The sequence below is a fragment of the Miniopterus schreibersii genome, assembly GCF_964146895.1.
Source record: "Miniopterus schreibersii genome assembly, chromosome: 2".
Taxonomy (NCBI): Eukaryota; Metazoa; Chordata; class Mammalia; order Chiroptera; family Miniopteridae; genus Miniopterus; species Miniopterus schreibersii.
The window spans coordinates 180,651,007-180,666,695 of record NC_138102.1 but is presented as its reverse complement, the minus strand read 5'-3'; the positions used below and the strand labels follow the sequence as shown (position 1 = coordinate 180,666,695).

The window sequence follows — 15,689 nt, the reverse complement described above, 5'->3', positions numbered from 1 at the left end:
TTATTTCTGTCCCGCGGCCCACGGGGCGGGCCCGGCCTCCCCGCCGCGGGCCGCCTCCCCTCGGGGCTCCCCGCCCCAGCCGCCACCCGCCGGCAGCCTCCCGCGAGGCCGGGCGTCCCCGGAACCGCCGACGGGCCCCGAGGCCGCGGGGCGGACGCGACGGAGGGCGCGGCGGGAGCCCGGCGGGCGGCAGGCGCGGCGGCGGCGGCCGCAGGGCCACAGGCGGCGGAGGCGCGCGCGGAAGTGGCGCGAGGCGAGCGCGTAGACCAGCGGGTTGAGGCAGGAGTTGGCGTAGGCGAGGCAGTGCGAGGCCAGGCGGCAGGCGTAGGTGGCCGGGCTGAAGGCGAAGCGGCCGTACCAGAAGCAGAGGATGAGCGCGTGGTGCGGGCCCCAGCAGAGCGCGTAGAGCGCCGCCACCGCCAGCATGGCGCGCCCCGCGCGCGCCGTGGCCCTGCGCCGGGCCTCCGCCGCCGCGCCCGCGGGGCCCACGGCCGCCCACAGGAAGCGCAGCGTGCGCGCGTAGGCCAGGCTCACCACGGCCACGGGCAGCAGGTAGCCGGCCGCGAAGGTGGCCACGTCGAGGGCGCGCCGGCGCCCGTCCTCCCAGGCGGGCACGCAGAGCTCGAGCGCGCCGTAGCGCACGGTGCCGTAGTAGCTGAGGTAGGGCGCCGAGAAGAGCGCCGCCAGCAGCCAGACCAGGCCCACGGCGGCGCGCGCGTGGCGCGGGGTGCGCAGGGCCCGCGAGCGCAGCGGGTGCCGCACGGCCAGGTACCTGCGGGCGGGCGCCGGGTCAGCGCGGCGGGCGGGCGGGCGGCGCCCCGCGTCCGCGCCCCCGCGGGAACGCTGCGGCGGGCCCTGGGGGCTGGGGGTGCGCTGGGTGTCGCCGCTCGACCTGCCTCCCGGGTGGGGGTGAGTAAGGGGGTTTAGGGCACCGCACTCAGAGCCGCGCCTGCAGGCGCAGAGAAACGTGGCTTGGCCAAGGTCATCTGCTAGTGAGCGAGCCTGAATTTGACCCCAAGTTTCAAGCCGCGAAAGCAGGTATGACCACAAGCTGGGCCAGGCGTGGGTGGTAATAAAATATCTGAATTCTGGGCCCGCGTGGCATCCACCCGTGAACCAGGAGGTCACGGCTGGATTCCCGCTCAGCGCGCATGCCCAGGTTGCAGGCTGGATCCCCGGTAGGGGGCGTGCAGGAGGCAGCCAGGTGGTGAATCTCATCATTGATGTTTCTGTCTCCCTCTCCCTCCCTCTCTCTCAAATCAATTAAAAAGACAAAAAAAATAAATAAGTTAACTCCTAAAAGAAATTAAAATACCTGAATTCATCTGTGTACTCATTTTGCCATTCATTTCACACTCACAGAGCTCCTACTGTGTGCCAGGCCCTGTGCCGACACTTGAAACACACACGTTTGGGGGGAGCTCACTATGGCATATGGGGCAAGGCAGGATGGTCCCCTCAAGCACACCCTGCAGGTGCCCAGAGCCTGGGTGGTGGCCGCCAGAGAGCCGTTCCCTTCCTCTCGCCCGTCTCCCTTTCTGATCGCCCGTTCTCTCTTCCTAAGGCCCACAGGCATCTGCTCCAGTCTCCCTCCCCAGCCCAGCCCCAGCCCGGTCCCAGCCAGCGCACCTGTCCACGGAGACCGCGGCCAGCGTGAAGCTGCTGGCGTACATGGTGAGGTAGATGAGCAGGTGCACAGCCTTACAGACAAGCGCCCCGAAGAACCAGGCGTCCAGCGTGTAGATGGCAGCCTGGAAAGGCACGCAGCACAGGATGAAGCAGAGGTCAGCCACCGCCAGGTTGAGAATGAACAGGTCGGTCGTGCTGCCTGGCTCCTGCCACGCACTTGAGCCTGGCTGCAGCAGCACTGCCAGCACCAGCCCGTTGCCCACTGTGCCCAGCAGGAAGATGAGGGCAAAGACCACAGGCACTGCCACAGCCCCCACGCTCCCCGGGCTGCCTAGCGAAATGTTCTGGGCATCAGTCATCTCTCCAACAGATGGTCACCTGGGGAAGAGAAGCTGGAGTTCTCAGGCAGGGGCTCCAGCTCTGGTCCCTTGACCCAGGGGTCTCATTTCCTCAGCCTGGGCTGGCTAGATCTCCTGGGGGTGGGAATGGGGGACAGAGCCATATGTTATCATGTTATCTCTGAGACCTACTGTGCAAGCACCTGGCACGGTCACATTGGTGTTTGAGGTGGGTCTCTCAGTTTCCTAGAGAACACCCCCCCAGTGCTGAGTGAGAGGGCTGATTAGGGAGTTGCTGGACACCTCCAAGCAATGGAGCAGTGGTAAAGACACAGGCAGAGAGGGGTGAGGACATGGTGGGTGAGGAGAGGGGCATTCCAACCTCAGGAGCTGCTTTATTCTTAATGGGGATCTGAAGCTCAGGGAAGACTCTTGGACATTGGTCAAGGCCAGCAAAACATCGGTGACATCCCTGTGACATTGGAGAGTCCAGTTTAGTGAGAGCCCCACAGTAACACAGCTGGGAAAAGCATATAAGTCACTGCGTCTTTTGCACATGAGGAAATCAAGGCTCAGAGAGGGTACATGGGAAGCTAAAGATCACTTTGAGTGGCGGGTATGGGGCTGTTGCCACCTGGTTCTCTGGCTCCCAGGCTGCAGTGCTCATCTGAGAGCCTGTATGTAACAGGTGGTGCTGCGATAACCTGCACGTGTGTTCACGTGCATTTGTGAAAGCCGTGTCCACCCTCACCCCTCCCCACCCCAGTCTACATCGGCTACTACCTGTGGATTCCCCCTGAAGCCTGGGACTTCTAGGTTGGAGGGACAAATTAAGGGCAACGGGGCCAGGCAGGGGTTGGGAAGAAAAGAGATGCATGCCCCCCACCCGGCTCCTGGCATGCAACACCCACCTTAGTCCTGGGCGCTGGGTCCCCGCTTGCTCCCGGGTGAACCGGTCAGGCTGAGGCTGCCTCCTTGCAGGTGGAGATCTGCCTCTCACTCACTTCTCCCTCTTCCCCTTTAAGGCCCCTCCTCTGCTGAGCCAGACTCGGGCAGTCCCTCCGGAGTGCCCAGTGGCCACCACCTCCTCCGACCCCGATTTCCCCCTCGTGGCACGCTCTCCTGCCAGGCTCTTCTCTGCCTCTCTGCGTTGCTTCTGCCTCTTTCTGCAGTGAGTAACCCATTGATCTCACTGAGGTTCGCTTTGTAGTTAACCCCTCCATGCCCAGGGCCCAGCCCATCCTTGGCACTCCCACCTCCTGTGGCCCTGCCTGTCGACTCCATGCCCTATCCTCGCCTCTCCCTGCTCCAGTCCAAGCTCAGGAAGGATTCCTGTCTTGAGTAAGGTGTCCTAGGCTAGGGAACCAGAATATGAGTCCCTTTTCTGCAGACTTCAGATGGGACCCCTCCCCCAGACTGAGACCTATCAGCTTCTCCAAGCGTGGTCCAGGAGTTCAGTCTGGCTGGAGACTGGAAAGCTTATGTACCAGCCCAAAGAGTCTGGCTTTAGCCAGAGGGCAATGGGGAACTAGTAAAAGTCCTAGAGCAGGGACAAGATCTGCCACTAATTTTGTAATTAGTTCACTATGGCCTGAAGTGAAAAGCATGCACAGAGAGCGAGCAATTTGATGGCCCATTAGAAAGAAGCCTCTTTTCCAGGCAACAGCCGAAGAGGTTAAAAGTTCTTGGCGAATGGCCCAGTCGGTCAGGGGTTCTGGCCTGACCTCTTAGAGGAGTGGGCCACGTGGACAAAGGGGTTAGAGGCCAGCACCTAGGGGGCGAGGTGCATTGGATCTAGCAACAAATGTGGGGGCAGAAGGCAGACAGCAAGGAGTCTTAGGAGAGAAGAGGTGGTAGGGGCTGCATGTGGAGTCTTTCCAGAAGCTGGGCGGGTGGAATGTCCAGGGGGAACTCTGGGAAAGTGAAAATAGTATGAGGGGACGCTGAGGAAGCCAAGACTTGCCTTCAAAGCCAGAGGAGCTAGGAGACTCTTCAGACCCCTGGGATTTTTGCCAGTGCTCAGAAGTGCTTCTCTAAAGCCTGATGCCACCCACCCCAGGTGCAGGGCATCCTCAACTTTTGGAAGCGGAGACTCACTGAACTGAAGATATTAGGACTCATACTTAAGACTCTCCCAAATCTGAATTCAGAGTTACCTGATTAAGGAATTGGAACTGTAGAATCTTATGATCACTGAAAGGCAGAATTGTAGGATTCTAGACTCAGTGTGGTGGGGTTTCAGAATCACTGACAGAGGTCCACAACCACCTTCTACTTTTTTATTTCAGAGAGAGGAAGAGGGACAAATAGAAACATCAGTGACGAGTCATTGATCAGCTGCCTCTTGCATGCCCCCTACTGGGGATGGAGCCTGCAACCAGGGCATGTGCCCTGATGGGGAATTGAACCACGACGTCCTGGTTCATGGATTGATGGGCAACCCCTGAGCCGTGCTGGCTGGGTGGCAACCACCCTCTTTATGAAAGTAATGCACTGATAGATTCCTGGAAGCCTAGACTCATGAATGTGGCATGCCTGCACCCTGAAAGCCCCGAGACCCCTGACATACTGTCCTACCTCCCCTTGGAGGCCCCCAGCCCGCAAGGCCCCTCCTTACCCTTGGCGGGGTTCTGGAAGCACTAGGGGAACTCCCAGCAGCCACAAGGCTGGGTGACTACACAAGGCCTGGCAGTAGGGCAAGCAGGAAGGGCATGTCTTCATGCCCCAGCACCAGGGCGCCCCTAGCACCCCCTCTTCCTTTTGCTCCAACTGTTGTCCCTGGTGGCCACGGCTTGAACTCCGTGCCCAACACAGAGGATGCGGATTGTGTGCCCTGGGAGTGGTCCCCCAGGCCTCAGCCCTGCAGTACGCAGAAGTGCAGCTGACCCATGGCCAGCCCTCGAGCCTGTTGCAGGTGCCCAGCGGCAACTACCAGTATGTGCCCAAGCCCAAGCCCGTGCAACCAGAGCTGCTGCTGCTCCTGATGGTGCCTCCTATGACCCCTTCTGGATGGCAGTGGACCAGGGCAGCTGCCCGCTGGTCAACCATGCGGTGTCCCACAGTGGCTAGGCCCAGGATGTCACGATGCGACTGCTGCCTGTGTTGTCCACCGGGGAGAACGGGCCAGCGGCAGCATACATTCTGTGCTACAGACTAGCGGACGTGGGCCCGGTGCTCTGGCTCCGCTGGGCAGGGCACACCAACTGCGACATGACTGTGATCGTGGTTGCCGGGTACGGTGTGCCCACTGGCACAGACCTTGCACACCCACCTCCTGGCTGGGCCTGTACTGGTACTCTCGCTGCTGCAGCAGTGCACCTGGAACCAGGTGCGCTACCCCAGCGGTGGCAGCGTGCAAGTGTTCCTGTCAACCGATGTGGCCCCAGCACCCTGGGCTCCTGGACCCCAGCCTCAAGCTCTCCCAGATTCCAGAATCCTAGTGCTAAGATCCTGCAGGACTGGGCCATAGCTCAGCCCAAGATCCCCAGGGAAAGGGGAGGGCTGGGGGTGCGGGTCAGACTTTGTCCTAGTCCCTGTTGTTAATAAGGGCGTTTCATCGTCCTGCTCTCCCCGGGAAACTGCAAGCTTCCCAAGGCCACACCGCGCTGAGACCGGAGCTACGGTCCTCAGCCATCCCGCACCCCCACCAGGTGCCCAGAAGGCTGAGTGGGGCGGTCACTGGAGAATGGCTAGGGGAAACGACTGTGGGATGGGGGTGCCATCTCTAGTAGGGCAGAGCGAGGCCTTGTGGGGGACAAGGGTGGATGGGGCCTTCAAGCAGCCAGTCAGCCCTCCTGGCCTTGCCTGCGGGCAGCCCAAACAGCCAAGCCCAAGGCCTGGAGCCTGGAGCCTGGAGGGGCAAGGCCATGGTGGCCGGAGCCCGAGCTCGCTGCGCCCCCTGGCGGCTGTTCGTCAGGCCAGTAGGCCTTGAGATGACTGAGCTGGAAGGGCCCCAGACATTAACATAAATCTATGCTGGCGGAGTAAACTGAGGCACCTGCTGGGAATGGGGCCTCCCCCAGGCTACAGAGTGGGCCAGAAACAGGGTTCTAGATGGCAGGCCCTCTCCTCCAAATATGGGTTTGGGTGCCCAGCCTTTTCTTATCTGGGCAGCCGTAGGCCATCCTTTGGATGGGGAGCTGAGGGCGAGGCTTCCGCCAAGTTTAGACTGTGGAGGCTGCAGAGTGGGGGGTGGGGGGCGTGGGAAAGGTCCTGCAGAGCTGGTGCTCAGCTCCCTCTATAGCAGGACAGGATCCAACTGAGCCAGATGCCTGGGTCTCATCTTAATTTGGGGGAGGTGGTCAGCTCTGAGGTCTACTAGTTTTCAGGAGCCTGCCCGCAGAGCCCCAACTCCTGCCTGCTTCTTCAACCGATCACAGAGCAGATCAACCTGCTCAGAGAGAATGAAGCCGACCAACATGTCACAGCCAATTGCCACAGTTGTTTCATATTCACTGCCACAAGCACGTGCCTCGCCCCAGCCTGGCCCTAGGACTTTGATAGGGCTCAGAGCCGCTGGCCTGGGCTGATGATCCAAGGCCCACTCTGTCGCTACAGAGGGTGGGGGACCTTGGCTCAGCATGTCACTACCCAGGGCTCATGGTAATGCCCTGTGCAGCCGCCCCACCTCCACGAAGGCCTCCACACAGCAGTCAATGTCCTCCTCGCTGTGCACTGCTGAGATCTGTACCCGGATCCGGGCCTTGCCCTTAGGGACCACTGGGTAGCTGAACCCGATGACAAAGATGCCTGGGAAGATAGAGAGGGTCAACCTGGGACTCATCAGAGCCAGGCAGGCTTTGGGGCATGACATATAGCTCCTACTTTCCTAAGGATCAGAGGGCAAGGGAGCTGACTATGGTCTCTCAGATATGGACTGCCTCGTGGCCTGGGTTTCAAGTTTGGACAGCTGGTCTAAAAAGGGTAGTAGGGTGGGGATAAGGGGGAATAGTCACAGTCCAGGGTTCCTCCCTCTTTTCTCTTAGGACCCACAGCCAGTCCTTTTGTCCTGGCCTCCTTACCTCTCTTTAGCATGTCATCCGCCATGCAAGAGGCCAGCCGGGCATCACCCAGCATCACAGGGCAGATGGGGTGATTGGCTCCCGAAATGGTGAAGCCAGCAGCCTTCATCTTACTGCGGAACCTGTGGGCACAAGCTGGGTGTCACAGGTCACTGGGGGGCTGTGGATCATTCATACCCACTCCTGATGGGCACATGACCCAAGATCTGTGCCCAAATCTGCAAAGGAGATGAACAAAGACAGAGATGCAGACCCAGAAAGTCAAATGGGGAGCCAGGCAGAGGAACAAGCAGACCAAAAAGCGAGGTGGAAAGATAGAATTGCACAAGATGGGGAGACACAGGGTCATTCACAGAAAAACGTGCCAGGAAGTGGAGGCCACGCTGAGTCCCAGTGCAACCTGCTGAGGATGTGGTATGGGCACAGGCAGAACCTGTAGGCACGGGCTGGGCAGGCACACAGGGGCAGGCCTCAGTAGCTCCCCACTCCGGCCTTTCCCACCCCTGACAGAGACTGTACCGCTGGGTTTTGGCTGCCATAGACTGGACAATGGCATTGCTCTCCATAAGCAGGTCCAGGGCCTTGGAGGCACAGCCAACGACAGCAGGCGGCAGGCTATTGGAGAAGAGGTAGGGCCGGGCACGCTGCCGTAGCAGGGACACCAGGGGCCCAGGCCCCGTCGTGTAGCCCCCTGAGAACAAAGGCAGAGGTGGGGCTAGTCAGGGGTCAGGAGTCAGAGCCTACCCTCAGCCCCTCCTGGGAGTATAGTCCACGCTGCCCTCTTGCCTGCAGTCCCAGGTCTCCCCTCCCCACCTTTCCTGAGACTCCTCCAGGGCCCTGCATGTGTATAAGGGGACGCCAGGGGCACAACCCTGTAGGCACCTGACGCTCCACCCAGCGCCTTCCCCAGTGTGGAGTTGATGATGATGACCTGGTCCATCACGCCCAGCAGCTCATCCGTGCCCCTGCAAGGAAAGCTGCCACTGCCACTACTGGCCGCCTGAGCGCCCAGCAATCATGTGGCAAGCTGGAGGCTGGCCTCCTGGTTTCCCACCCACCCTTAGAAGCCCAACCCAAGGCCTCGGGTGCCACATGCTCCCACCGTCCTGTGGCCCCCAGGAAGCCAGTGGCATGGCATTCATCCACGAAGACCAGGGCACCATATCGAGCTGTGAGGCGGCAGATCTCCTGCAGGGGTGCAATGTCACCATCCATGGAAAAGGCCCCATCAGTGGCCACCAGGCGCAGTCGATGCTTCTGCAAGGGAAGGCAAGGACAGTGGTGACTGGTGTCACAAGCTGGGCCAAACTACCCACCTTCTGTGCTACTTGGGGCTCTAGGAGCTCGCCTTGCCCAGTGCCCAGCACGGAGGTGGGCACATAAGCACAACTGTACTGGGAGTGGGACATCTTCCTCCTTGCCTCTCTGAGCCTTCCTCATCTCTTTCAGGGCAGTCTGGAGCTACACTTAGGCTTGGGTAGTGAGAATGCTCTCAGTGTCCCCTTCAGAGAGCAGTGTGGGGCGGGGCCAGTTCTTTCCATAAGCTCATCGCACCGCTATGCCTACTAAGAGCCTGCCATACATAAGGTGCCCGAGGCAGCATGTGCAATGGAAAAAAGCTCGGAGTCTGAGGGATTTGGGTTCAAATTTTGGCTGTATCAAACTTTCAGGCTGTTTGTCTGTGAGTGTGGAGTTGGCCTCAAGGGGCTGAAATAAGCCATCCTAGCCCCTGGAACCCCTAGGCCTTGTCCTACCTGGGCCTCCTGCAGCTTGGCCTCTAGATCGGCCATGTCCAGGTGGCGATAGCGGTACTTGTGGGCCTTGCAAAGACGGATGCCATCGATGATGGAGGCATGGTTCAGCTCATCTGACAGGACTGCGTCCTCCGGGGTCAGTAGGGCCTGGAAGAAGGCAGGTGAAGTACAGCCATCACCTAACCACCTTGGTGTTCTCCCTCTCCTACGACTCCCCCTGAGTCCAAATTTCACTTGCATTCCGCTGGGCAGGGAGGCAAGGAGCCCTCTGCCTCTATCTGGGTCCCCAGAGCCCCAGGACTAGGCTGAACCAGAGCCCTGCTCTAGTGAGAGCAGGTGAGAATATGTTTGGTGAGTGCCTGGCCCCTGCCACCTCCAGCCTTCCAGCTGATATAGGTTATCCCCAAATACCTTGGAAGATGGCCTCCTTGCAAACCTCAGGATTCTTTCTGGAGCACTACCTGGCCCAACCTGACCTCTGTAAGAAATGAGCACTGGAGCCCCTCGCCGTGGCACTGGCATCTTGCCAGGTTCTCCTGATTGCCCACTCCTTCCACAGCCTAGCAGGCTTCGCCAACTCCCACTCACGGCCCCCACATACCTCAAAGAGGCCAGTGTTGGCATCAAAACAGCTGGGATAAAGAATGGCGTCCTCCCGCTGGTGGAAGCAGGCTATCTTTGCTTCTAGATCCTTGTGGATACTCTGAAGAAAGTGAATGAGACAGGTGTTAATGCCTGCAGGGTGCCTGGCACAAGTCCTAGGGACAGAGGCTTAGGCGGCCACAAACACACCCAGCCTAGAAGGCCTTCAGCCTTGGCCTTTCCCTTCTTTCTTTACCACAAGGGTTCCTCAGTGCCAGCAGGAATCTGGCAGATGGTCCTCATTGAGGAATCAGGGACTTGCTAGATGTCCCTTCCCGGTCGGCTCTTCTTTTAGTAAAGAGGGTTGGATAGTGAAATTATGGGTACTGATGGCAAAGAAAGTCGTGTCTTCCTAATATCAAACTGAGTGCTTTTTTTGGTTGCTTTATGGCAAAGAAGATTACATAAGGAACTCTTAAGTTCATCTGGATCTCGAATTCTTAGATGTGAAAGCTGTCCGGTCTGGGTGAGGCTTCTGCTGGAAAGTGCCCTGGCCGGGATTTAGGAGTTCCATCATTCATTGAATCCTCCCTTTTCGGAAAGGGTAGGTAATAATAATCACAAGTAGCCAGGAGCATGGACTCTTGAGTCAGGCTACCCGGGTTCAAATCCTACCATTGACAGCCTGTGAGCCCTTAAGCAAGTCACTTCACTTCTCTGGGCCTCAACGTTCTCATCTCTTTAACAGGGATGAAAACTGCACTTATCACTTAGGACTGTTCTGAGCATTAATGAGTTAATATTTGTAACGTTCTTAAAACAGTACCTGATACATTGTAAGCACTATAAGTTTCATGTTTGTATGAGTTTATTTTGTAACATTACCAAACAAAACAATAACCAACATTCAAGCTATATGTCAAGCACTGTTTTGAGCATTTTTACATGTGTTAATGCTTTAATTTATACTCTATTAAGAACTACTATCCCCATTTTACCAATGAAAGGACTGAGGCACAGAGAGGTTAAGACACTTGCCCAGAGTAACAGGCAATAAAAGCTGGTGCTGGGCCCTGGCTGGGTGGCTCAGTTGGCTGGAGTGTTGTCCCCTACACCAAAAAGTTGTGGGTTCAATTCCCTGTTGGGGCACGTATGGGAGGCAACCTATTAATGTTTCTTTCTCACATCGATGTCTCTCTCCCTTCCTCCATTCCTCTTTCTCTAAAATCAATAAACATATCCTTGGGTGTGAATTTTTTAAAAAAGGCAGAAAAGGTGGTGCTGGGAATTGAGTTCAGGCAGAATAGCTCCCAAACCCTCTAGCTCAATCCCTGCCTTCTATTCCCTTCCTGTAGGATAGGTGAACTCTGTTCTGCAGGTGGAAAAACAGATGCTCGAAGAGGTCAAGTTTCTTGCCCAAGGCTTTGTATCAAAACAGAAGCCTGAACCCAGCCTTTCTAGTGGACAGCTCTGGGGCTAAGAGCGGGCCCACAGTCCTGGGATGGGATGAGCTGAGCTGGCTAAACCAGCCCTGCTGACTGGGAAGCAGATAGCTGGGGTCAGTGCCCGATGCTGGGGACAAGGCCCCACTCTACCCACCTCTCTCCCCTACCCCAACACCCACTGTGTACCTGGGTCCCACAGATGAAGCGGACAGAGCTAAGGCCAGCTCCAAACTCCTCCAGAGCCTGCAGACCTGCCTGGATCACCTCAGGGTGGCTGCTCAGGCCCAGGTAGTTGTTGGCACAGAAGTTAAGGATTCCTGAGGTGGAAGACAAGGAACAGACACAGCAGCTCAAGGCCTTAAGGAAAGGCCTGGAAAGGTGTCAGTGCCAGGCCCCAGGGACCCAGATAGGTGAACCCAGATTCACCCTTGAGGAGGCAACCACCACACATATGATCCATTCTGGGGCAGAGGCCAGGATGGGGAGCTGAGGGCCCCTAGGAGGCACTGAATCCACCAGCTACAGGAGAGGAAGGGTCAGGAAAGATTCTCAGAGTGGCACCTTGAAGGATGAGAAATTTAAACTCTGGCTTTGAATCACATTTCCCCCCCAAGGAGGAACTCAGCCCTGCCTCACAGACTTCTCCTGTCCCTGAGGACCACCAGCAACAGTCATCTGGGCCTTGGTTACCTCCTGGGTAAATGAAGAGGGTTGGGTCAGATGCTCACTGTGGTTCTCAAACTCGACAGTTGACTTTGCTGCCTGGTATAGAATCACAGGACCAAAAGGGGGTGCTTCTGAGATCTGACCCAAGGAGGAAACGGAGGCCTGAGGAAGGTTCACTCAACCTGGGAGAGGCAAAAACAGGATGAACACCCGGGGTCTCCTAATTTCCCATCTTTTGACCTGCTCCCAGCTTCCCCTGGGGGAAGGGAGGGATTTTCTGGGACCTCTGTGTTACAAATGCGTGCAAGAGGACTGAGGACTCCATGCCTACTTCCTGGGCAGAAGGCAGGGGGCCTTTATAACCAGCACCCACTTGGGACCTGGCACAAACAGGGGCAGTGACTGCTGGCTGGTTAGACAGAAACGAGGGAGACCTGGTAGGTCAATTCATGGTGTGACTCCCACAGCAGCCCATGAGCCCCTCGCTCACTGTGACTTTGGCCAGGAAGTTGGCCTCTCTGGCCCATTAGCTGGCCCTCCAGCTCCACTATACCATAGGACCTGGACTAAAGTCCAGCTCTGCCTGCAGCTAGCTGGGGGCTTTGGGGCAGCTCACGTCACATCTTTAAGCTTTCTCGTTTGTAAAGTGGGATTAGTCATTCCTATGTTTGGAGGTTTACAGAAGTCCACGTGCACAAAGCAGCGCTCCAGAAATGCGGGGTTTCTGGCTGCGCCTTCCCATCACCCGCCCTTGAAGCAGCCACGGTGGGACCCAGCTGGGCACGTCTCTTTTTTTCTCACGTTCTCTCCGCCCCGCCCTGCCCTCTAACTCAAACAAGTGCTCAAGGGCAAATCACCTCCCTTCACGGACACGGGTTTAACCAGGTTACAGTTAACACCGGGCGAAGTGGGCCTGACAGCTGGAAAAGGGGCCGTGGCCACGAGCGCAGGGGCGCCCGCCTCCCACCGCCTCCAAGACCCCGCGCAGTTCGCAGCTTCGGAAGGGCTACCACCCGGCCACGTCCCACGACTCCCGGGAGGGGGCGCTACCTCCGCAGACGCCGTCAACGTGGATGCGCGGCCCCTGGCGCGACGTGATGACCCGCTCGCTCTTCCAGGTGCCAGCCCCGCGGATCCCCTCCAGCTCCTCCTCCAGGATGCCACGCAGCTGGGCCAGCGCTGAGTGCGCGCGACGTCCGCGGGGGGCCCGGCAGAGCGCGGCGCGGGGGACCGACACAGCCCACATGGCGCTCACCTCGCCTACCTCGCGCGAGCGCGCCCGCGGGTCCCGGAGCCCTGAGCTCGGCGGCGGCGGGCCGGTCACGTGGCCGGGGGCCGGACCCCGATAGCCAATGGGAGCGAGGAGGGCTCCTCGTCGGGGCGGGAAGGCGGGACCAGCGGCGGGGGCGGAGCCGGGCGGGATGCGCAGAGGACGAAAAGTGGATTGATTTGTAAGTTGAGACCCGACCGGTCCGCGAAGGGGGAAGGGAGGCAACGCTGCGGGGCCCAGCCCACCAGCCCCCCATCCCATTCCCACCCCCGGCCTTCGCGCCCATCTCTCGGAGGGGGTGCTCCGGACCCTAGGGGCGGCCTGAGGCACGTTCCGTCCCGTCAAGCCCTAAGGTTCCCATGTTTCTGGGGAGCTCTTGGAACCCTCCCTCCTTTCTCAGGTGCAAAGGCCCCCAGATTTCCCCCCACTGCTCGCCGCCCAGTTGCTCCACCTCCAGTCTTAGAAGAAGGAAAAACACCGCCTAGGTTTAGTCCTTTTTCAATTTTTATTTTAAAGTTTTAAAGTTACAAAGACAGCAAATTCTTCCCGGCACAAATAACACTTGTTTTTTTACAAAAAAAAAAAAGGGGGGGGTACGACGCGCAATTGCGCGTTTTCCTATTTTATGAGAAAGGACGACTGTACAGTTTTTTTCTCCCAGCTCCCGGTGTGAAACGTAAGTGCTAGCTCTACATAGGTATATACACATTTACACGCACGTACACAGACCTAGCTCTGTAAAACTACTTAGCAATTCAAAAATCAACTGCAGTATGTCTTACTGTCCACTCCCCGCCCCCTACCCCTCCCCCACCTACCACTACTTAGAAAAGACTCAGAAGTAAAGAGGTCGGGAAGTTTTTAAGTGGCGTTCGCAGGGCTGGAGACTCACCAGACCACCAAAGCCACCTCTTGTACAGGAGGAACCAAAAACCAGGGGAATACAATCCAATTGTGTGGAAAAACCCAAGTTTCAACAGGGCTCACTGAGGCACTTGGCTGACTGACTCCCCACCCTTCCCCCAAAGTTTCCACTCCCATTACAGGAGACTTTCCCAAGCCACAAAGACCCCCACCCCCCAATGGCTAGTTTCCAGCTGAGAGAAGCCACAGCTTCTCAGACCAGCTGTCACTTCCAACCCCTCCCTCCCCTAGGACAATAGGGAGGCCACAGGGACAGAGGAACAGAAGTGAGAAGGAAACTGGATTTGGACCCCCCCACTGCTCACCACTGGGAGGTGGAAGGCAGCCCAGGGAGGGTTTATCCCACCTCCCTAACTTGGTGTCCAGCTACTGCCACCCCTCTCCTCCCCAACAAGGTTCTGAAACTCACCAGGCTGCTCAACTTAAAGATTCACTTGTCTTAAAGATACTCCTGCAAACCTTACAATTCCTGGGCCCCTCTCAACTAGCCAAAACAAGCTGCCTTCCCGATTCTCCCACCCCCACCCCCCACTTTTACCTTCATAGCGAACAAACCAACTAAACGAAACACACAAACCCACCCCAAACCCTAAGTAGATTAATAACAAATTAACAGAACAAAACATAAGTACATTCTCATCATTACAGGGATGAGATTGTGTTTGCTGTCCTTGCACGACTGGTTAAGGAAAAATGTACTATTCCCTAATGTCTGAGGAATCCAAATTCTGTCTCTCAAAGTCAGAATAGAGAGAGGGGCAAGGGGCTGCAGATGAGGAGTAAGAGAGAAGAAAGGAGAAAAGTATTTACAGAAAATAGGAGACAGGCAGGAGTGTCCACAAGAAAAGCTTCACTGTCACTTCTTCTTGCTGGCCCTCTTGGCACTGGACTTGGCTTTGGGCTTCACTGGTTTGGCCTTCTTAGGCTTGGATGCCTTGACTGGCTTGGCTTTGACAGTCTTGGGTTTTTTGGCTTTCTTGGGCGTGGCAGCCGCCTTCTTCTTGGCCTTCTTGACAGGGGTGGCTTTGGGCTTCTTGCTGGGGGCTTTGGAGGCTGCCTTCTTGGGCTTGGCTGCCTTCTTTGGCGTGGCCACCTTCTTGACTTCTTTCTTGGTCTTCTTGAAGGCCACTGACCTCTTAGGCTCGTCGCTCTTGGCCAGCCGAAAGGACCCTGAGGCACCCACTCCTTTGGTCTGCTTGAGGACCCCGGTGGTAACCAGGCGCTTGATGGACAACTTGATCTGCGAGTCGGCGTTCTCGCCCACCTTGTAGTGGCTCTTGATGTACTTCTGGATGGACTGGCGCGAGGAACCAGCGCGGTTCTTCTCCGCCTGGATGGCAGCCACAATCATGTCTGAGTACTTGGGGTGGTCTGTGGACTTCTTGGAAGCCTTGGCCCGCTTGGGCTTGGCCGCGGGGGTAGACGTGGAGTTTTCGGTCATGGTGGCCTGCCTGGTCCTGCTGTTGAAGAATGCGCCTTCAAAAGGGCCAGCCCCCGGCGGAGGCCGAGGAAAGCCTGACTCGGGATCGGCTTTCGCACCCCGGACTCTCTGGCACCTGGCTCGGGTCGCGGGAGAGCTCGCTGCGCCGGTTCTGCGTGGCCCGGCCCAGCCCCGCCGGCCGGTCGGTCTGTCCGTCTGCGTGCGGCGGCTGCGGCTGCGGCTCTGGCTCTGGCTCTGGCTCTGTCACCGCCTCCGCTGCCTCTCTTTTCCCAGCTCCGCGTCTGGCGCTCGGGCGGCGCATCCGGGTATTTAGCGGCGGCGGGCGGACCGCGGTGAGGACAGGGCTGCTGGCTGCCTGCTCCCGGCCCGGAATGGCGCTGCGCCGCCGCCATCTGTGTTTCTTCCGCCGAGCAAATCCGACCTTTCCCCCCGCCCCGGGCCTTCCCGCTCCCCGCCGCCGCCCGGGGTCGCTGCCCGGCTCCCTGGGCTCCCCCGCCAGGCGGCTCGCCGGCCGGGCCGCCGCCCCCCGAGCCCGCAAGGCGCCCCAAACGGCGCCGAGGACCGCTGGGGCGCCGGCACATTTCCCCTTTGCGGGGGGCTGGCTCTGCGGAGCCGGGGA

At 58.3% G+C, this 15,689-nt stretch overlaps 3 protein-coding genes across 3 annotated transcripts; all 3 read right to left on the bottom strand.

Annotated features, from left to right (window-relative positions):
• Positions 1 to 2,002, bottom strand: GALR3 (galanin receptor 3; the record flags this gene model as incomplete). The annotated part of the gene is made up of 2 exons (XM_081127834.1): positions 1,630 to 2,002; positions 1 to 772 (listed from the first exon to the last, which is right to left on the bottom strand). The coding sequence occupies exons 1-2, from the start codon at positions 1,986 to 1,988 to the stop codon at positions 1 to 3; spliced, it is 1,131 nt and encodes a 376-aa protein (XP_080983960.1). The 5' UTR covers positions 1,989 to 2,002.
• A 4,386-nt stretch (positions 2,003 to 6,388) lies between these two features.
• GCAT (glycine C-acetyltransferase) lies at positions 6,389 to 12,749 on the bottom strand. Its single transcript, XM_081127384.1, has 9 exons — positions 12,486 to 12,749; positions 10,956 to 11,086; positions 9,344 to 9,445; positions 8,743 to 8,889; positions 8,091 to 8,245; positions 7,871 to 7,953; positions 7,508 to 7,679; positions 6,989 to 7,110; positions 6,389 to 6,716 (listed from the first exon to the last, which is right to left on the bottom strand). The coding sequence occupies exons 1-9, from the start codon at positions 12,679 to 12,681 to the stop codon at positions 6,565 to 6,567; spliced, it is 1,260 nt and encodes a 419-aa protein (XP_080983510.1). The 5' UTR covers positions 12,682 to 12,749; the 3' UTR covers positions 6,389 to 6,564.
• A 442-nt stretch (positions 12,750 to 13,191) lies between these two features.
• Positions 13,192 to 15,366, bottom strand: H1-0 (H1.0 linker histone). The gene has a single exon (XM_081127392.1). It carries the CDS (start codon positions 15,068 to 15,070, stop codon positions 14,486 to 14,488), a length of 585 nt encoding a protein of 194 aa, XP_080983518.1. The 5' UTR covers positions 15,071 to 15,366; the 3' UTR covers positions 13,192 to 14,485.
• Positions 15,367 to 15,689: the final 323 nt, after the last annotated feature.

What these genes read in the sequence shown, in the direction of transcription:
- GCAT (XM_081127384.1), bottom strand. Translation starts at nt 12,681, where the DNA reads ATGTGGGCTGTGTCGGTCCCCCGCGCCGCGCTCTGCCGGGCCCCCCGC. An exon ending in ATGGCAGCCAAAACCCAGCG is followed by an intron (nt 7,111 to 7,507) that starts GTACAGTCTCTG and finishes TTGTGCCCACAG; the next exon opens with GTTCCGCAGTAAGATGAAGG. An exon ending in GGATGACATGCTAAAGAGAG is followed by an intron (nt 6,717 to 6,988) that starts GTAAGGAGGCCA and finishes CTATCTTCCCAG; the next exon opens with GCATCTTTGTCATCGGGTTC.
- H1-0 (XM_081127392.1), bottom strand. Translation starts at nt 15,070, where the DNA reads ATGACCGAAAACTCCACGTCTACCCCCGCGGCCAAGCCCAAGCGGGCC.